The sequence below is a fragment of the Schistocerca piceifrons genome, chromosome 1, assembly GCF_021461385.2.
Source record: "Schistocerca piceifrons isolate TAMUIC-IGC-003096 chromosome 1, iqSchPice1.1, whole genome shotgun sequence".
Taxonomy (NCBI): Eukaryota; Metazoa; Arthropoda; class Insecta; order Orthoptera; family Acrididae; genus Schistocerca; species Schistocerca piceifrons.
In genome coordinates, this window is record NC_060138.1 from 499154447 (window position 1) to 499176850 (window position 22404).

A 22404-nucleotide genomic window follows, 5' to 3' on the forward strand; every position below is an offset into this window, starting at 1 on the left:
TCGAGACAGTATGGTGGCTGTTCGCAACACTGACAGGAGATGCACAACACTGAACATTTACTTAAAACAGCACTACAGAGGCGACACGGCGGAAGATGGGGGTGGGCGGAGGAACCGGCCTGATGAGAGGGAAAAAGGTGGGAGGAGAGGAAAAGAAAAAACGGGGTGAGTCGATGTAGGGAGAGGACATAGAAAAAAGGGGGGGCAAGGTGGACGTGAGAAGGAGTGGGAAAGGTAGTGGAAGGGAAAGCAAAAGGACTTGGGGGAGAGAAAGGATTTAGAGAGAGGGTAGGTAGGAAGAAAACAGGATGGAAAGGGGGAAGAGGGAACCCAGGAAAAGGACAGAGGGAAGGAGGGGGAGGTGAGGATCAGAGTTGATAGGAGCAATAAATGGAGGGAGAGAGGGCCTCATCCAGGAGGGGGAGTTGATGGAAGCCACCTTGGGAAAGGGGATGAAGGGTGTAGAGGTGGAGGGTAGGGGGCACACAATGGTGAAGGCACGGCAGCTGACAGGGATGGAGAGGAGAGAAGCAATCAGGGGATGAGGAGGATCAAGTCAGTGGGAGGTGTAGAGGGTGCAGACACATTTGAGGAAAAGGAGCAGGTGGGGGGGGGGGGAGGAATCAGGTAACAGAGGATCCGCATGGGGGACAGGAGGCATATACGCAAGGTGAGGCAGAGTGCATGGCGCTTGAGAATCTGGAGGGCTTATAGAATCTGGGGGGTGGCGGATTTCCAGGTCCACTGGCATAACAGAGGATGGGATGGATTAAGAATTTGTAGGTATGGAGGATGGTAGAGGGGTTCAAACCGTACATCCGGCCAGAGAGGAGTTTAAGGAGTTGGAGGTGCTTGTGGTCTGTGGATTGGATAGAGCAGATATGAGGCTTCCAGGTGAGGTGACGTTCAATGGTGTGTCCAAGGTAGGTGAGGGTTGTGGAGACACGGACAGGACAGATGCAGACGGTAAGGGAAAAATCAAGGAGCTAGAAGGAGTGAGTGGTACAACCTATGATGATTGCCTGGGTCTTGGAAGGATTGATTTTAAGGGGCCACTGCTTACACCATGTGGCGAAAAGGTCAAGGTGATTCTGGAGAAGGCATTGGGACCATTGAAGGGTAGGAGCGAAGGCAAGGATGGTGAAGTCATGGGCATACTGCAGGAGGTGGACTGGAGGGGGGGTTGGGGTATATCTGCCATGTACAGAAGGTAGAGCAGAGGGAGAAGACAGAACCCTGGGGCACACCTGTGGAGGGGTAGAAGATGTGGGAATTGGCGCTATGGATGGTCATGTAGGAGAGGTGGTGGGAGAGGAAGGAGGCAATCTGACAGACATAGTTGATAGTAAGGGTGTAGGTCTGGAGTTTAAACAGGAGACCAGGGTGCCATACACGGTCATAGGTCTTTTCGAGGTCGAGGGAGACAAAAATGGTAGAGCGACAGGAGTTAAGCTGGAGGGAGAGGAGATGAGCAAGACATAGGAGTTGGTCATTGGCAGAGAAGGAAGATCGAAAGCAACATTGGGTTTTGGGGAGGAGGTGGTGTTAGTGGAGGTGGTGATGGATGCACCGGGTAAAGTTGGATTCCAAGAGCTTGCTGAACACTGAGGTGAGACGTATAGGGTGACAGGAAGAGGCATCAGAAGGAGGCTTGTTGGGTTTGGAGAACATCAAGATATGGGAGGTTTTCCACTGGTCGGGGTAGAAGTCAGTGGCAAGGATTACATTGTAGAGGGCGGCAAGGACTGCAAGGAAGGAGGGAGTGCAGTGTTTGAGATGGTGGTAAGTAATGTGGTCGTGGCCAGGAGCGGTTTCTTATGTGTGAATCTATATGTTTATATTACATTGATATCCACGCAGTAAGCTGCAATTCTGTCCAACGTCACAAGTGTTTCTTCATGAATGTATTGTAACTTGCCACTGGATTTGTTATTTTTATCCCTACTTGCGCTTATTTTAGAATTATTTTAGAAACATCTATGTCTTACAACATTTACACAAACTCTCGGAGCCAAAAAAATAATTCAAATATGTCCCAAATCTCGTAGGAAAGGGAAACAAAGCAAACATTATGTTTAGACGCGTCTGAAGTTCTCCTCTCTCACTGCTTGGAACGCTAGTGTCGCTCCAGCTGTCAAATGGTAACAACTTTAACAGCAGTGAGTATCGCGACTGTTATGTTAGATTGTGGTAGTTCTCCGAATTTGGCAGTCGACAGTTATAAAAAAACACACACACACACACTTTGTTCTATGTACACTTACAATTATTTATTAATTCTAGTGCTTTATATTTCATTATTTTGTGTAATAATTTAAATTAAAGAATGTTCTTTCACAGTTCAATATAACAGTCGCAACAATCACTGTTGTAAAAGTGGATACCATTTGACAAAGGGGGCGACAGTAACGCTACAAGCGGCGAGTAAGATGAAATTCAGACGCGTCGTAAGCATAATGTTTGTTTTGCATCCATTTCCTACGTAATTTACGAAATATTTGAATGATTTTCTTGCCGCCAATGGTTTGTATAGTATCAGAAGGCGTATATGTTTCTAAGAATGATTCTAAACTAAGTGCAAGTATGGACAAAAACCACGAATCGAGTGGCAAGCTACAACACATTCGTGAAGAAACACTTGTGACGTTGGATAGAATTGCAGCTTACCACGTTGATATCAAAAGAATATAAATACACGGATTCACACGTAAGAAGCACAGACATGTACCTCTTCAAGGAAAAGCGTTCAACAGCTCATTTATCGTTCTGTAGGCCTACTGTGTTTGTCATTGTCGCCTGTTGCCAGAAGTACGACCTTCATCTTTATATTATTCTAAGTGGGACAATCAACTGCCAAATAGTGGGAGAAATATGTTGAAACATTATAATGAGCTCCATAATGAGATTTTCACTCTGCAGAGTGTACGCTGATATGAAACTTCCTGGCAGATTAAAACTGTGTGCCGGACCGAGACTCGAACTCGGGACCTTTGCCTTTCGTGGGCAAGTGCTCTACCAACTGAGCTACCCAAGCACGACTCACGCCCCGTCCTCACAGCTTTGATGATGGCTAAGCCATGTCTTCGCAATATCCTTTCTTTCAGCAGTGCTAGTTCTGCAACTTTCGCAGGAGAGCTTCTGTAAAGTTTGGAAGGTAGGAGACGAGATACTGGCAGAAGTAAAGCTGTGAGTACCGGGCGTGAGTCGTGCTTCGGTAGCTCAGTTAGTAGAGCACTTGTCCACGAACGGCAAAGGTCCCGAGTTCGAGTTTCAGTCCGGCACACAGTTTTAATCTGCCAGGAAGTTTCATTATAATGAGCTGATTACATTTCACGCAAAACCAAATATTTGAATAATTTTCAAACAATCTGTCAATGAACAAGGTGCTAACAAAATAATGTCACCACACGAAGGAAGCGAGGAAAATTAAGTGAATAATAACAGAAATGAATGAAATACATACCAAACATTACGCTTTTGTAAGACACGAATAACTGTACTTAATCTAATCACTTCATCGTCAAAGCAGGTCTGTGTTGACGATTCACACGAATCTGGCACTGATACATGGAGAGTTGAACTGGCTGCTTCTGTGTCATAGGACTGTTTTACAGCTTTAGATGGATTGTCGAATCTTTGTGGCAGTTTCTTCTTCATCGTCAGTTGAGGTGGCTTATTTGGGATGTCAAACATTGTGGGTACTGCATTCCACACGAGTTTATTATTGTCTGCGTTCTTGAACTGGTTTTGTTCGAAATGTAGCGAACAAAACCTAATATTATTATACAGGTAAACTGGGTCTTTTTTCATAAGGTCTTCTCGTCTGCTATTAACTAGCTATTTTCTGCTCCCAAATCGAAACATTGATGATTAATACACATGTATTTTGCAAGTGAATCCTGACGATACAGTTTAGTAACATGATGGTATATACCTTTCAGGATCCTTAGGAAACCTAAAAATAGATACACCTAGCGAGGTGGCGCAGTGGTTAGACACTGGACTCGCATTCGGGAGGACGACGGTTCTATCCCGCTTCCGGCCATCCTGATTTAGGTTTCCCGTGATTTCACTAAATCGCTCCAGGCAAATGCCGGGAGGGTTCCTATCGAAGGGCACGGCCGACTTCCTTCCCCGTCCTTCCCTAATCCGATGACCTCGCTGTCTGGTCTGCTTCCCCAAAACAACCAACCAACCTAAAAATAGACAGCTGTGGTGTCTTCTTCCTGTTGTTGTGCAATTTATTCCGCTACAAACGCTTCCGCTTGTAAAAACCATTGTAGAAATCAAAATAAACAACCACTATTCGCTTTCACGATCGCGCCGAACTCACAGTTTAAGTTACTGAGCGATTTGGGCTCTGCTGGCGCGGTATCAACAAAATCGAGGCATATTGTCGCGACTATTATGTTAGACTGTGGTTCTTTCCTAAAGGACAATAAAAATCTTTTTATGGTATAATCGAGTAGTCGTTGTCGTTCCGATCAGTACTACAATTGGCAAATCGATCGAGCGTGTGTGGTACAGCAAGTCACAGCCGCCTGATAGAGACGGCTGTGAGTAAGTAGTGTGTTATATCTGTGATTAGCTTCTGTTACCCGCGTGCGGTGTGATTATGTTTATTGTTTACATTTACAATCATGGTAGATAAGTGGGTGTACAACACGGTGCTGTGTCAGACATTCTCGCCATGCGGTAATTACATGTGTGCTGGCAATACATACGGTGATGTAGCCGTTTACGAGTAAGTTGTCCTTTGTTTCTGTTTAGAAGTTGATTTCTTTCTTACACGAATTTATTTATTTGGATTTAAATTCTGTGAAACATTTAGTCTTAAGAATTGCCAGACACATTTTTCCTGCGATACAGAGAAATGACTAAGCAACGTCATACGGTTTTCTAAAATTTATTTTGCATTTGGTCTCGTGAGACGGAAGTTCTGTATGGGTGTGTTCAACAATGTGTAACTTGTAAAGTGTTAAATATAGTATTACAAGAATTTTGGAAGGGTGTGTAGCTACCAAAGAACGTTTGCCGAAACAAGTTTAAGCTTTGCCTTTTGGCGGTGACATTCCTGTTGAGTCTGTGTTAAATACGGTATCATCATAGACAATATGGGATTCACAGCAACTTCCTGAATCCATCAGGCCACCTGTACACATTTCCCGTAGTTTCAGCCTCCTTGGCGGACTTGAAATGAATAAAATAGTTTCTTGTAAATGGATATACAGTATATTATTGTAATATTTCAGCTCATGATATATTGAGATGCAGGGACACTACTTAAGTGTCTGGAACACGGATCTGTCCACAAGTAGTTCCAGTTATTTATTTATTGTAGATGGGTAATTGTTTGAATTTTCTGATAGGTCTATTTGTTATGTAAATGGACTGACATTATTTCTTCTTCAGTTTACAGAAAATACTAAGTCCTTCAGAGGATGTTTCTCCTCCATTTAGAAAACCAGAATATCACTTTCTGGTCAACAAGGATGTACAAATATGTAGCATGGCCACAACAAGCAAATTTCTCCTGACTGGTACCGTGGGTGAAATAAATGGCTGGGATTGGAAGTCTGTTACTTCGACATCAGGGAAAGCTCCCAAGCCATTATGGTCTCTTCAGCTTCCTTCATGCAAGTAAGTATCCAGCATATTTTGTCAATACTAATATGTCTTGCGTACCAACTAGAGTGTGGTAGTCAACTAGAGTGTGGTAGTGGACTCCTGTGAAATCTTGGCTACAGTGACAGATTGATCAGTAGCATAGTTCAAATTCTGGATTAAGTTGATAGGCAATATGGTGAGTTGGCAAAGACAATGAAAGTGAATGTAAAATAAAGGTTGTGGTAACTTACTGATCTGAAACACAGCCTGAATATAAAAGTTGAAGCCATACTTTGTGCACGGTGCCATATTTAACACACCTGTTGCTATGGGAATGAAAACCACTTGGTAAATCGGATCCCATATTAGATAATGGGCAAGCATCCGATGAGTATTTTGATATGACTGTCGTACATATACAGTGAAAATTGCAGTTGGGGATGAGGGTACACTACACAACTTGTACCTCACACATCTGTGCTTGATTGAATTTGTTGTTTGTTAACAAATTGTGTTCCCACAAGAAATTTGTACGTATTCAGAGACATGTATGGTGAAGTGACCTAAATATGAGACAAGTTCACAAAATTTGATTGTATTGTTTGAAGAAATAAGAGGAAGGTCTCTGTTTGTATAGTTTGAAGAAATAAAAAGAGGGAGGTACCTGCCCACCAGGATAGCTGTGCATTTTAAAGTGCCACGTCCAGGGTGGAGAGGTGTTCATGACCCAGATTGAATCCATCTGACAGGTTAAAAACGATTATCGGTGTGCCTGGTTGTGGTTTTCATGCAGTATCCTACATCCCTCACACTTTTGCATGAGTAACTCAGCACGCAGACAGTTGGGCTGCACATATACTGTCACCTGGGGAAACATGGTGGCAACAGAAATGACCTAAAGTGCAAGTGGAAAATTTCTTTCTTTCTGAAACACATTCTTACAGCATTTTAAATCTTGTTTCATCCTAAAACAGGTAAGGGCAAAATTGAGCTAAAGCAAGGCTACTGGGTTAATAACTCCTGGGATTAAACTATCTTGTACTGGGAATATAGAGCTCCAGTAATTCAAAGAACACCTGTAACATCGCCATTAAAAAAGCAAATCTTGTGTACTATGTTTAAGACATAAAACACTCCAAAAATAAAGCAAAAATGATTTGGAACATTAGTAGACAAGAAATAAACACAACTAGTGATCCAAATGAAACTGAATCTCCAGAAAATGGCTCTGGCAGAATGGAAACACTTAAAATTTACCCACCAAATTCAATAATAGTTTTGGGATGGATAATAGTCTGGCTAGTACTTTTGCGGTTATATTTGTGAATGATTTAGAATGTAATTTTTTTTGCCAAGTTTCTGCAACTAAGAGAAAAAAGTAACTGTTTACCTTAAACATAATGTCAGCAATATTTTATTACTGATTGAATGTGGCACTTATGAGATTAACCCTTTTGCCCAAGTAACAGGCAAGACACACCCAAAAATAACTTTTACTCTGGAAGTAGAAGAAAGGAACTAATGATCAAGAAAGTTTACAACAACCATAAAGTTTTGATTTTCAGAAAATCTACATGTACCGATATTATGATCAGTGCCAGTTCATGCCAATCACTGTGATATAGAAAAGCATTTCTTGTCTCATTGATTCACCAGCTCTTTTGTTTGTCTTTGGTTAACAGTGAAGAACATAAAGAACTTAGTATTTTCAAGCAAATTGCAACAGCCAGTGGTTTTTCAGCAAATGACATTTTGTTCATTATGTGCTCTTGCAATAGGCTGTAGCGATCAACAATGCCGTTTGCTGTAGTTGTGTTTAGTGTCATTTTTATCATGGCTGTTAAGGTGTTTATGTGCTAGCATTAGAAGTGCTGCATTTCAGCACCGACAGAGTCTGTTTAGTCTTTGACTTTTGAGTGCAACTTTCTTTTATTTCAGCAGAGTATGTACCTACACATTATTGTTCTAAAGAGATGGTTTTGCTCACATGATAAGCTTCTCTTGAGCTGCTTTTCCTAATAAGATATTTTGCTTCCTTGTTGTGTTAAATAAAGATATTATTCTACAGTGCGCAGAGTTACAATTTGTGTACCAGCCTGGCTGAATAGTGTGACACACAAAATTAAATTGTTCGGACAGTCCATACTTAGCCTTTCTGAAAATGCTAAAGAAAAAGATAAAAACTAGGCAAATACTCACTTATATGGAAAACAGAAGTAGTGAGGAAAGAATGGGTCATTCCAACAGAATTTAATGGCAATATGGTCCAGCAAATGGAGAAATGTTTTAGAAAATTTAATGTTAGATGTGGTTTCCAATTTAACAACAATCTAAAACATCGTGCAAAGTATAAGCTGGGAAGCGCATGTGATAAATTTGATGGCTCTTGGGTATACTGGATTGAGTGTAACAATGTGTATCATAATGACCAAACTGATTGCTGTTTCTGTAAGGTTTAAGCAGCATTTACAGCCATGTACTACTGCTTTTCAGAAAACCTATATTTATAGATATTATCAGTGCTCTATACTATAGGGAGCGTTGAGAATAGTATACTTATTCTCCATAGGTGCATAAAGGCCAGCTCACCATTTTGCTGAAAGAGCTTGAAATTTATAAAGGCAAAAGACAGAAGTCAGCTAGAACAATCAGTGGGCAAAGTGGTTTTGTGCATAATATCTATGTTACTTTGTTTGAAAATTTTTACATTGATCATTGAATACTGGATCTTACTATTAGGAAAGTTAACAATAAACATAAATTTTTGATTTACATTGCTTTGGGGTTGCACTTACAAGGGGATAGCACCTACTAATCATAGTCAATATCAACCAGATGGTCAAGTATTTGGAGAATCAGGGTGAGGCATGAACCAGTGGTTGGCACAGCAGGTAGAGCACAGAATGGTAATCCAGGGTTCATGGGTTGATTCCCCAGGTGGAAACATCTTTTATTTTCAGTTTTTATGTTACTTACACTGCAAACTAAAGTATGAACAGAGTAACACACTCGTAACATAGTATGCTTTAACCCTTTCTGGAAAATTATTTCCAACAGTCTGTATGGCCTCTTTTGGGCCTTGGATTCAAAAAATGGGGGGTGAATATGTGGCAGAATATAGGAATACCACCAACGCCTTGTCAAAAAGTGGGAAACTTAAAGTAGCCTCACACAAAAGCTCGTGTGATGAAGCTGTTTGTCCAGTGAACAAATTTTTTTCTGTTAATTGACTCGTGGCGATGACAAATCTGTTCATGAAGTGCTTTGAGGACAGAGCACTGGGCACTGATGAACTGAAACCTGTTTTTTTGCTGTCAATATCTTGTCAACACATTTGTCATATGAGCACATGGGCCCAAAAAGCTACAGGATTTCATAGAACATCTGAATTCCATCCTTGAAAGCATCCATTTTACCATGAAAATAAAAAAAAAAGCTAGCAAACTTCCTTTTCTTGACATCCTAATTGAGCAGCCCAATGGCTCACTTGACCATAGTGGGCGCTGTAAGCCAATGAAAGCAGATTTATGTCTCCAAGTACCTAGCTGCTAGCATTCCTTGCAGAAGAAGAGCATGCTAAACACAGTAATACACAGCGCATACTTCATCTCAGATGAACAAAGTCTGACAGCAGAGCTGTGGCACTTGCAATCCATCTTCCATGAGAATTGATACAGCAACCAGCAGCTTTAGATGGCGCTGTGACACAAGAGCCCCAAAAGCGATGTGGAAGAAGAACAAAAGAAGACCACTTTCATGCCATTTGCTGACTGTGTATCATCAAAACTTGGCATACTACTGCAAAAACACCACATAAGACAAATTTTCCACTCACCACTCAAAACAATGAAAGATGCCCTGTATCTCAACAAAGATAGTGGTGTTCCAAATTCTGTGTGAATGGACAAATCATTCGCACGATTAAAGACTGATGAATAGAATGTGAACACCACACCCGCTTACTGCAGCCTAACAAATCTTAGTGAAACACTGCGTTGAAAATGGACATAAAATTAATTACCAATAGACCAAAGAGCCGGCTACAATGATAAATTCTGGGACTGCATTTTCAAAGAAGCAACTGACAATTGAAATTCATAGGACTGATATTTAATCAGCTGGGACACTGGCTTCCAACTGAGCAAGACATAGGAACCAATATTAAGGTCCACCAAAGCACAGTGTTCAGGACTTTCGACGATCAGATCAGGCAGTAGATCTGAGAAACATGGAAGCAAAAGCAAAACCAAGATTCTAAGGCAGTTTTCCTCCTCCTGGGATTATGCAGATACAGAGTCAATTGAAATTAGGTTCTGAGATGGTCTATTGAACAAATATAGTTCCCTACAACTGAGTCAGGCGTGGAACCCTGCAGTGAACCAAAAAGAAGCAAAACCTTCCAGTATATTGCGTCCACAGCTGCCGAAAATAGTGCAGACGCTGTAGACCACACTACGCAGCCGGTCACTGTTGCTGCCGCTGCCGCCACCACCACCACCACCACCACCACCACCGCCGCCGCCAGCACCACCACTTACTGTGGTGGCTTCACAGACAGCGATGGAAGCCGTGAGATGGTGAGGGTAACAGCCCATGTATATAGGATGCTGACACGAGCAGAGCAGCGGCCATCAGAAACCACTTGAAGATGACAAGAAGCCTGTTTGCTGAAATATCATGGAGAACTTAGGATGTGACACATGCAGATACATGAAAATTCTATTAATGTAATGTGTGCCACAACAGAAGCAAAAGATGCAAGACTCAACCTTAGCTGTCACAGCTCAGATGATAGCCGAAGAAGCCAGGTGGTTCACAACCAACAGTTTAAGTCTTACTCCCACAAAGAGTTATGTTACATAATTCCAGATAAGCGGTAATGACCTTTCAGCCTCAACGTAATGGTCATACACTGATTAAAGCAAAGTGTTTAAAATTCATTGGGATCCAGCTGGAAAAATAAGATGGAGTCAACACACAGGTAAAATAATCTAGAAGCTCAGTTCTGCATGTTTTGCCCTTAGAAGTCTCTCTCACTGTGTTCTCCTAAAAGCAAGAGAGTTGTCTCATTTGCTTATTTTTGCTCCCAGTTGTCTTATAGATTATCTTCTGGGGCAGTGCACCTAATGTAAACAAAGTTCTTGTTCAGCAGAGTTGAGTAGCAAGAATATTTTAAGGTAGATAAATGTATGTCATGCAAAAGCCCATTAATGGATTTTTTGAATTTTTACACTGACTTACCAAAACATTCACTCATCAATAGTCTTTGTTGCTTATGATATAAACTGGATTTTACTGAACTGTGATGTACATAATCACAATACACGCCACAAAGATAATTTTCATTAGAGTTTGCCTCTTTATTCAGGGTTCAGAATGAAGTTATGTACTCTGGAGGGAAGTTAAACAGCAAACTCTTGTTCGGCGTAAAAGCAAGAAGCTGAGAATCCTCATCAGTTCAAAAGAAAATAAAAAACCTGCATCATGGGCCATTGTTTCTGCAAATTATCTGAGTACCTAGATACAGACTGAAAATGTATGTTAGCTGGATGGCATGTAAAAACATTTATTATAAAGGTCTACAAATGTAATAATATAAATATGACTTGGTATTGATGATGTAAAAATTTTTGCTCTGAAATATACCATTGCAATCAAGTAAATATTAAGCTACTAATAGCAGATAAACAGCAGCTATTCAGGGTGATTCAGCTGCCCTTACTGACGTCATTTTATGCAGCCCGCAATGTTAAATCTGGCCTTCAAAAACTATGCAAAAGATTTTCTTATTCTCTCATTATGATTTGACTTACCAAATGAAAGTGCTGGCAGGTCAACAGACACACAAACAACCACAAACATACGCACAAAATTCAAGCTTTCGCAACAAACTGTTGCCTCATCAGGAAAGAGGGAAGGAGAGGGAAAGACGAAAGGAAGTGGGTTTTAAGGGAGAGGGTAAGGAGTCATTCCAATCCCGGGAGCGGAAAGACTTACCTTAGGGGGAAAAAAGGACGGGTATACACTCGCACACACACACATCCATCCACACATATACAGACACAAGCAGACATATTTAAAGACAAAGAGCTTGGGCAGAGATGTCAGTTGAGGCAGAAGTGCAGAGGCCAAGATGTTGTTGAATGACAGGTGAGGTATGAGTGGCGGCAACTTGAAATTAGCCGAGATTGAGGCCTGGTGGATAATGGGAAGAGAGGATATATTGAAGAGCAAGTTCCCATCTCCGGAGTTCGGATAGGTTGGTGTTAGTGGGAAGTATCCAGATAACCCGGACGGTGTAACACTGTGCCAAGATGTGCTGGCCGTGCACCAAGGCATGTTTAGCCACAGGGTGATCCTCATTACCAACAAACACTGTTTGCCTGTGTCCATTCATGCGAATGGACAGTTTGTTGCTGGTCATTCCCACATAGAATGCGTCACAGTGTAGGCAGGTCAGTTGGTAGATCACGTCGGTGCTTTCACACGTGGCTCTGCCTTTGATCGGGTTACAGGACTGGAGTAGGTGGTGGTGAGAGGGTGCATGGGACAGGTTTTACACCGGGGGCGGTTACAAGGGTAGGAGCCAGAAGGTAGGGAAGGTGGTTTGGGGATTTCATAGGGATGAACTAAGAGGTTACGAAGGTTAGGTGGACGGCGGAAAGACACTCTTGGTGGAGTGGGGAGGATTTCATGAAGGATGGATCTCGTTTCAAGGCAGGATTTAAGGAAGTCGTATCCCTGCTGGAGAGCCACATTCAGAATCTGATCCAGTCCCGGAAAGTATCCTGTCACAAGTGGGGCACTTTTGTGGTTCTTCTGTGGGAGGTTCTGGGTTTGAGAGGATGAGGAAGTGGCTCTGGTTATTTGCTTCTGTACCAAGTCGGGAGGGTAGTTGCGGGATGCGAAAGCTGTTGTCAGGTTGTTGGTGTAATGCTTCAGGGATTCCGGACTGGAGCAGATTCGTTTGCCACGAAGACCTAGGCTGTAGGAAAGGGACCGTTTGATGTGGAATGGGTGGCAGCTGTCGTAATGGAGGTACTGTTGCTTGTTGGTGGGTTTGAAGTGGATGGACGTGTGAAGCTGGCCATTGGACAGGTGGAGGTCAACATCAAGGAAAGTGGCATGGGATTTGGAGTACGACCAGGTGAATCTGATGGAACCAAAGGAGTTGAGGTTGGAGAGGAAATTCTGGAGTTCTTCTTCACTGTGAGTCCAGATCATGAAGATGTCAACAATAAATCTGTACCAAACTTTGGGTTGGCAGGCCTGGGTAACCAAGAAGGCTTCCTCTAAGCGACCCATGAATAGGTTGGTGTACGAAGGGGCCATCCTGGTACCCATGGCTGTTCCCTTTAATTGTTGGTATGTCTGGCCTTCAAAAGTGAAGAAGTTGTGGGTCCGGATGAAGCTGGCTAAGGTAATGAGGAAAGAGGTTTTAGGTAGGGTGGCAGGTGATCGGCGTGAAAGGAAGTGCTCCATCGCAGCGAGGCCCTGGACGTGCGGGATATTTGTGTATAAGGAAGTGGCATCAATGGTTACAAGGATGGTTTCTGGGGGTAACGGATTGGGTAAGGATTCCAGGCGTTCGAGAAAGTGGTTGGTGTCTTTGATGAAGGATGGGAGACTGCACGTAATGGGTTGAAGGTGTTGATCTACGTAGGCAGAGATACGTTCTATGGGGGCTTGGTAACCAGCTACAGTGGGGCGGCCGGGATGATTGGGTTTGTGAATTTTAGGAAGAAGGTAGGGGTGCGGGGTGTCGGTGGGGTCAGGAGGTTGATGGAGTCAGGTGAAAGGTTTTGTAGGGGGCCTAAGGTTCTGAGGATTCCTTGAAGTTCCGCCTGGACATCAGGAATGGGATTACCTTGGCAAACTTTGTATGTGGTGTTGTCTGAAAGCTGACGCAGTCCCTCAGCCACATACTCCCGACGATCAAGTACCACGGTCGTGGAACCCTTGTCCTGGGACTGGATCAGACACAAGGTGGCTGCATCCTATGTTTATGTCAGAACAAAATTAGGAATGACAGAGAAGGTGAAACTTGGCTGCATTTTGGATTATAATAAAAGTATGGTTGGTATGGACCACTTTATCTGATACTACCCTTTTGTGAGGCAGCAAATAAAGTGGCAGAAGAAAGCTCATATTCAAGTTTTTACATTAAAAGTTGAGGCTTACTAGCAGACATCTTGTTGAATTCGCTACTGAATTGGCAGTGCCTCTAATAAACCTAGAAGGATGGCTTGGTTGGATCAACTTCCTCTCAAAATAATTCACTTGCAAGCAGACTTGGTGGAAGACTTTTCCTAAATTGACTCCAGCTACAGAAATGTCAAAGCGGCCTCAAAGGAGATGGGAAGTTCGTGCAGAATGAAGCAAGGGAAGATCTGGAAAAGTGACAAGGAAAGATACCAGGTACTACTGCAAAGAATGCGATGTAGGGCTTTTTTTTCTAAAATCCTTTGAAATTTTTAATTCTAATGCAAATGGAGCTAAATAACTACATTTTCAACCAGTTTTAATTTTAGTGCCAACAGGTATCTAATTCTGACTGCATTTAGGAAACAAAGGACAATGTTGTTTTCCTTCTTGCAAAACTACATAGTTTAATTTCAATGCAAAAGGGATGTTCACTGATGTAAGTCTATGTCTCTTTGCATGGTTTCATTGAAAATAGATCCTTGTTCCAAATGCAATAAACTGACATAATTTCTGTGCTGTAGAAACTACTCCATAACATTTAGAAAACTATGAGAAGGCACTGTCTCAGGTAGCCTAGTCCTTGAGGTATTAAATAAAGCAAAATAAGTCTGATTCAAATAAGTCTTTATTGGTCATGAAAGACAGACTAACTCCCATATCTCTTGTAAAGCTGCAGTTGTGGAAGAGAGACCTCAAAACAAAAAGAAACTATGTAAGTCTATTTATGTGAAATACAGACATTATTCACATTATATGATTTGATTTTTATACAAAATAAGAACCAAGTTATGTGGTACTTTGGCTTCACATTCAGGAGGTGTGTTATTCGTATCTTCTTCAAAGTTGACATCATTGGTATACCTCTAGTCCACAAAGAATTAATATGTTTTTGGAAATGTTTAATGCAGTTTTAAAACTGACATTATGGCTGTGATTTACGTTACAGAGTTCAAAGGAATTGTTGTACAGTGATCAACAATTTCCTTTGAAGATGCTCTTAGCTTTCATGTGCTTGTTGAATTTGCGACATTGCAAAAATACATATGAAAGCTACAAATGTACATCAAAATATCACTATGGCAAACACTGCGTCTTCCGTTCCTGTTGTCTGAATCTTCCTCAACTAGCATGAGAACTTTTTCAACCAGAGAAAATGATGATAAAAGTTAGGTTTTCCCATTGTGAGATGGACCAACAGAAAGCTGTTGGAATATCGTATAGTAGTACACAGTTCCACTTGTACTGTGAAATTCATCTGACAACCAGTTTTGGATGTTAAATATCCATTTTCAAGTTGCATGTAACTGTGAAACCACCCATTTGCGGCTGTTTTGGAGTGTTACAAACACTTATGGTCTCAAGTGAGACTGTGGCCGTTCTTTACTGAGTTGTCCTACATTACTGAGCAAACTATAAATCTGCAGATGACATTTTCTTCGTATTACTACTGGACACAGAAATATGTTGAGGCATTTTAGTATTACAGCAGCCACGGATGCTTGTAGTAGACATGATGCCATCCCACAAGACACTTTTACTTTCTGTAAATAGGAAAATGAACAATTGCAGTTATGGAAAAATAAGCCACAGTGGTTGCAGTTGGTGAACTTACTGTTGATGACCAGCTTTCCATTTATTTGTATGGAAACCACACACCAAGATTGGTTTAGTATGAAACGTTGACAGTAGTTATACCATAATTTCTTATGGTGAAACTAAGACCATTGGTTTGATGTTTTCAGATTTAAACCAAGATAGTACCATTGCTAATAATTGCTTCTTCGACGTCAGATAATGAATAGGTTCAACCTGCGACACCCTTGTCACAGATTAAATATTGCAGCGTGATGTAGCCCAAGGTTTTTCAGTGAGCGAATTTGTCATTTCAGCTTTGGTGCACACTGCTGTACTAGTTAGTGTTGTATATCCAGCTTGCAGGATAACTTTTAATTTTTCTGACAAGTGACATTGGTTTAAAGTGACAGGGAGATGTATTGAAAGTTTCAGGTTGCAAGTACTCAGTGCATCAATGACTGTGTTCCAGTCCATTCCATTAATTTCGGAGAAAAGTAATCCTTTCATTTGTAATATGTTGCGGTGACTTACTATTGAGTGACAGAACATTTAATGTCTTCTCTCATTTAAAGAGAATTTGACTTCGTGCATGCACACAGTTTTCCACTTACTGTAATGTTTAAGGTGCCATTTACTTTCTCCGCCACTTTAATTAAGTTTTTTTCTTCAGGTATTTCTGATCTCACGATAAAGAAAGTTTATTTTCAGATGAACACAAGTTATCCTGATTGTATATGTTCCTATTATCTGGATACCAGGTCCAGATGTTTGTAGTCAGAGTCTTTTGGTGTTCCAGAATTAGTGGGTTGAGATATTTCTATTAAGTGCAAAATATGCACAAGAAAAGAAGCCACAAATTCAAAGACGTGTAATAGCATAGTCAGGAAATTAGATTTATCTTTTTTAAAAAAAATTCTTCTTTACATACTTAGCAAGCCACTGTACAGTGTGTGGCAGGTGGTACCCTGTAGCACGACAAGTCATTTCCTTTCCTGTTCCGCTCACAATTGGAGTGAGGGGGGAAAAAACAACTGTCGATATGCCTCCTCGCAAGCTGTAATTCCTCTTAACTTACTCTTGTGGTCCTTACACAAAATGTACATTGTGGCAATACAATCATTCTGCAGCCAGCTCCAAATGCCTGTTCTCTGAATTTCCCCAGTTGTGTTCCTCGAAAAGAACGCTGCTCCCTCCCACCTCCTGAATTCCCATTTGAGTTCCCAAAGCACCTTCGTAATCCTTCCATATTTTTCAAACCTCCTGGCAACAAATCTAGCAGTCCACCTCTGAATTGCTTTGATGTATTCCTTTAATCTGACCTGGTGCGGATGCCAAACATACGAGCAGTACTCAGGAATGGTTCGCACTAGTGTTCTACATGCAGTGTCCTTTACAGATGAACCACACTTCCCTAATATTCTCCCAGTAAACTGAAGTCGGCCATTCACCTGCCCTACTACAGTCCTTACATGCTCATTCCATTTCATATCATTTTGCAATATTATGCCTTGATATGAGTATTTAACTGTGTCAAGAAGCACACTATTAATGCTGTATTTGAACATTACAGGTTTGTTTTTCCTACTCATCTGCATTAACTTACATTTTTCTACATTTACAGCTAGGTACCATTCATCACACCAAGTAGCAATTTTGTATAAGTCATCTTGTATTATCCTGCATTCGCTCAATGATGACACCTTCCTGTACACTACAGCATCATCAGTAAGGAGCTACAAGTTTCTGCTCATCCTGTCCATCAGATCATTTATGTAACTAGAAAATAATGGTGATTCTATCACCCTTCCCTGGGGCACTTCTGACAATACCCTTGTCTCTGATGAACTCTCACCATTGAGGACTACATACTGGGTTCTTGTACTTAAAGTCTTCAAGCCACTCGCATATCTGAAAACCTACTCCGTATGCTTTTACCTTCATTAACAGTCTGCAGTGGGACACCATTTTCTAGGAATCAAGGAATATGGAATCTGCCTGTTGCCCATCATGCACACATCAAAAAAAGTTTTGCATCACCCCTGTTCCTAGAAATCCTGAAGATAGACGTTGACTGTGGATATTGTATCACAGACACAGTCCCTTTGACTGTTCAGAGATGTCACTAAACCCACCCAAAGATGGAAACAACCATGAATGAGCAGCGCCTATTAGACAGAGGGGGTCCGACAGCCGATCAGTTCCAGTCATTCCACCAGGAAGTAGGTACACGGCTCGTGTTGTCTGTAGTTCAACCATGCCCAGACAGTCAATACCACAGTTCGACCACATCCGCATTATGTCTAGATGTCTCAGAGTGAACCAAAGTGATGTTGTTCAGACATTGAGGAGATACAGAGACACAGGAACTGTTGATAACATGTCTTGCTCAGGCCGCCTGAGGGCTACTACTGCAGTGGATGCCCACTACCTGTGGATTATGGCTCGGAGGAACCCTGGCAACAACACCACCATGTTGAATAATGCTTTTTGTGCAGCTACAGGACTCCATGTTATGACTCAAACTGTACGCAATAGGCTGCATGATGCGCAGCTTCACGCCCGACGTTCATGGGGAGGTCCAACTTTGCAACCACGACACCATGCAGTGCGGTACAGATGGGCCCAACAACATGCCAGATGGACTGTTGAGGATTGGCGTCATGTTCTCTTCACCGATGAGTGTCACATATGCCTTCAACCAGACAATCATTGGAGATGTGTTTGGAGGCAACCCGTTCAGGCTGAATGCCTTAGACATACTGTCCAGCAAGTGCAGCAAGGTTGAGGTTCTCTGATGTTTTGGGGTGGCATTATGTGGGGGTCAATGTACACCGCTGGTGGTCATGGAAGGCAATGTAACGTCTGTACGATACATGAATGCCATCCTCCAACTGATAGTGCAACCATATTGGCAGCCCTCATCGTGCACATCTTGTGAATGATTTCCTTCAGGATAATGACATCACTCAATTAGAGTGGCCAGCATGTTCTCCAGACAGAACCCTATCAAACATGCCTGGGATAGATTGAAAAGGGCCGTTTATGGACGACATGGCCCACCAACCTCTCTGAAGGATCTACGCCGAATCACCGTTGAGGAGTGGGACGATCTGGACCAACAGTGCCTTGATGAACTTGTGGATGGTATGCCATGACGAATAGAGGCATGCATCAATGCAAGAGGACATGCTACAAGGTATTAGAGGTACTGGTGTGTACAGCAATTTGGACCACCACCTCTAAAGGTCTCGCTGTATGGTGGTACAACATGCAATGTGTGGTTTTCATGAGCAGTAAAAAGGGCAGAATGATAATGTTGATCTCTATTCCAATTTTCTGTACAGGTTCCGGAACTCTCGGAACTGAGGTGATGCAAAATTTTTTGATGTGTGTACATAGTTCACACAATATGTGAGACAGGGCAAGCTGAGTTTTGCATGGGTGACGCTTTTTAAAACTTTGCACATTTGTGGACAGAAGCTTTTCCGTCTCCAGGAAATTTATCTCATTCGAACTGAGAATATGTTCAAGAATTCTGCAGTAAACCGATGTGAAGGAATTGGTCCGTGATTTTGAGGTCCGTTTTTTTCACTAATTATGCACTGAAGACCCTACGATTTATCATAGAAGATAATTAAGGAAAGGCAAACCTACGTTTCCAGCCTTTGTAGACTTAGAGAAAGCTTTTGACAATGTTAACTGGAATACTGGAATACTCTCTTTCAAATTCTGAAGGTGGCAGGGGTAAAATACACGGGGGCGAAAGGCTATTTACAATTTGTACAGAAACCAGATGGCAGTTATAAGAGTAAAGGGGCATGAAAGGGAAGCAGTGGTTTGGAAGGGAGTGAGACAGGGTTGTAGCCTCTCCCCGATGTTATTCAATCTGTATTTTGAGCAAGCAGTAAAGGAAACAAAATAAAAATTTGGAGTAGGTATTAAAATCCATGGAGAAGAAATAAAAACTTTGAGGTTCACCGATGACATTGTTATTCTGTCAGAGACAGCAAAGGACTTAGAAGAGCAATTGAACGGAATGGACAGTGTCTTGAAAGGAGGATATAAGATGAACATCAACAAAAGCAAAATGAGGGTAATGGAATGTAGTCGAATTAATTCGGGTGATACTTAGGGAATTAGATTAGGAAATGAGCACTTAAAGTAGTAAAGGAGTTTTGCTGTTTGGGGAGCAAAATAACTGATGATGGTCAAAGTAGAGAGGATATAAAATGTAGACTGGCAGTGGCAAGGAAAGTGTTTCTGAAGAAGAGAAATTTGTTAACATCGAGTATAGATTTAAGTGTCAGGAAGTTGTTTCTGAAAGTATTTGTATGGAGTGTAGCCATGTATGGAAGTGAAACATGGACGATAAATAGTTTGGACAAGAAGAGAATAGAAGCTTTCAAAATGTGGTGCTAAAGAAGAATGCGGAAGATTTGATGGGTAGATCACATAACTAATGAGGAGGTATTGAATAGAATTGGGGAGAAGAGGAGTTTGGGGCACAACTTGACTAGAAGAAGGGATCAGTTGGTAGGACATGTTCTGAGGCATCAAGGGATCACCAATTTAGTATTGGAGGGCAGTGTGGAGGGTAAAAATTGTAGAGGGAGACCAAGAGATGAATACACTAAGCTGATTCAGAAGGATGTAGGTTGCAGTAGGTACTGGGAGATGAAGAAGCTTGCACAGGATGGAGTAGCATGGAGAGTTGCATCAAACCAGTCTCAGGACTGAAGACCACGACAACAACAACATACACTGAAGAGGCAAAGAAGCCTAATATCGTGTAGGGCCCCTGCAAGCATGCAGAAGTGTCACAACACAACGAGGCATGGACTCGACTGATGTCTGAAGTAGTGCTGGAGAAACTTGACACAATGAATCCTGCAGGGCTGTCCATACAAGGAGCTGGAAATCTCTTCTGAACAGCACATTGCAAGGCATCCCAGATATGCTCAAAAATGTTCATGTCTGGGGAGTTCGGTGGCCAGCGGAAGTGTTCCTGTAGCCACTTTGTAGCAATTCTGGACGTGTGAGGTGTCACATTGTCCTGCTGGAATTGCCCAAGTCTGTCGGAATACACAATGGACATGAATGGATGCATGTTTATGTGTGTCACCTGTCAAGAGTCGTTCTAGACATATCAAGGGTTCCCATATCACTCCGACTCCACACGCCCAACACCATTACAAAGCCTCTACAGCTTGAACAGTCCCCTGCTGACATGCAGAGTCCATGGATTCATGAGGTTGTCTCCATACCTGTACACATCCATCCACTCCATACAAATTGAAACGAGACTCTTCTGATCAAGCATCATGTTTCCAGTGGCGGTGTTGAGGCATAAAGCTTTGTGTTGTGCAGTCATCAAGGGTACACAAGTGGCCCTTTAGCTTTGAAAGCCCGTATAGGTGATGTTTCATTGAATGGTTTGCGTGCTGACACCTGTTGATGGCCCAGCATTGAAATCTGCAGCAGTTGTGGGTGGGTTGCACTTCTGTCACGTTGAACGATTCTCTTGAAGTCGTTGTTGGTCCTGTTCTTGCAGGATCTTTTTCCATCTGTAGTGATGTCGGGAATTTGATGTTTTATCGGATTCCTGGTATTCACTGTACGCTTGTGGAATGGTCGTTCAGGAAAATCCCCACTTCATCGCTACCTCAGAGATGCTGTGTCCCATCGCTCGTGTGCTGACAATAACACCACATTCAAACTCACTTAAATCTTGATAACCTACCATTGTAGCCACAGCAACCAATTTAAGAACTGCTCCAGACACTTGTTGCCTTATATAGGTGTTGCCGACTGCAGTGCCATCTGCTGCCTGTTTACATATCTGTGTATTTGAGTACGCATGCCTATACCAGTTTCCTTGGCGCTTCATTGTATATACAGGAGTCAACTGTGCATTTTCCAGTCACTTAGGAGTTTGCACTGGACAATATACTCAAGATAAATGCAAGTTAAATAAGGGGCCAAAGCCGCAGAGTACTCTTTATAAAACTGAAACCGGTTTCCTTCCAGACCTGGGATGTTACTTGTTTTTAACATTTTAAGTTGTTTCTCTATGCTAGGGATGCCTGTTACTATGTCCCCTGTATAGGAGTCTGTGCGATGGTCAGACGATGGTATGTTTGTACGATTCTTCTGCGTGAACGATTTCTTAAAAGTGAAATTTAAAACTGTGGCTTTCTTATGCAAATTTCTGCTGTCATGCTGTGAGTGAATAGGAGCCTTAGAGCCACATAGTGATTTTATGTAGGTCCAAAATTTTCTAAAAGTTTTTTGGCAAGAGTTTTTGCTGAGGTGTGACAGTGGTAATAGTCTTGTGCTTCACATGTCGATCTTTTTACATATGCATGAATCCCTGCTGAAATTAGCCTTTGCTTCCTCAGCATTTTCTGAATTTCATCCTTAATCCACGTAGTTGGCACATATTTGTCCAGAGCTTCATTTACAGTCTGTTTAAATTTTATGCATAATCCTTCTGTCTCTATAATACTGGAACTAAATGATGTCAATTTATTGTCTTAAATGGGATACTAACAATTGCTTATCTGCTTATACTAGCAGAGATACTCTGATAGCCATCTTCATTGGACCTGCCAATGGTCTTGTGCTTTATGTGAAGTGTCAATGTTTAAACTGATACATTTTTTTTTTTTTTCGTATGATTTAAACTTAGTGCTATAACTTCTGTTTTAGGGACATTCTGGAGAAAGCAGATGTAAATTCTTTAGATTTTAAAGAGGAGCCTGGATATATATATGCTGGTTGTGGTGACAACAAAGTTCATATTTTCGCTATAGAAGATGGGAGGCTTGTTAGAACACTGGAAGGACATGAAGATTATATTCATTCAGTACAAAGCTGCTCGTAAGTTCTGTTTGAAAATTTGGATGTACGAAAAAAATGTTGGATTGTTTTACTTGTGCTTCTTTTAAAATGTTCTGGGAAGTGTAATTTGTTGTTATATGTCTTGAGGTTTCAGGAAAGGATAATTAAAGAAGGAGA

General features: G+C 41.8%; 1 protein-coding gene across 4 annotated transcripts in view; it reads left to right on the forward strand.

Annotated features, from left to right (window-relative positions):
- The first annotated feature begins 4570 nt into the window (after window positions 1–4570).
- LOC124787701 (THO complex subunit 6) overlaps window positions 4571–22404 on the forward strand; it is a 50540-nt gene continuing 32706 nt past the window's right edge. For all 4 annotated transcript variants that reach the window (XR_007015994.1, XR_007015995.1, XR_007015996.1 and 1 more), the window contains exons 1-3: window positions 4571–4744; window positions 5413–5640; window positions 22096–22266. Coding sequence is in view for 1 of the 4 variants with exons in the window: in XM_047254538.1 (XP_047110494.1) it covers window positions 4641–4744; window positions 5413–5640; window positions 22096–22266 (503 nt within the window). In the remaining 3 variants the exon portion in view is untranslated. The remainder of the gene's footprint in view (window positions 4745–5412; window positions 5641–22095; window positions 22267–22404) is intronic.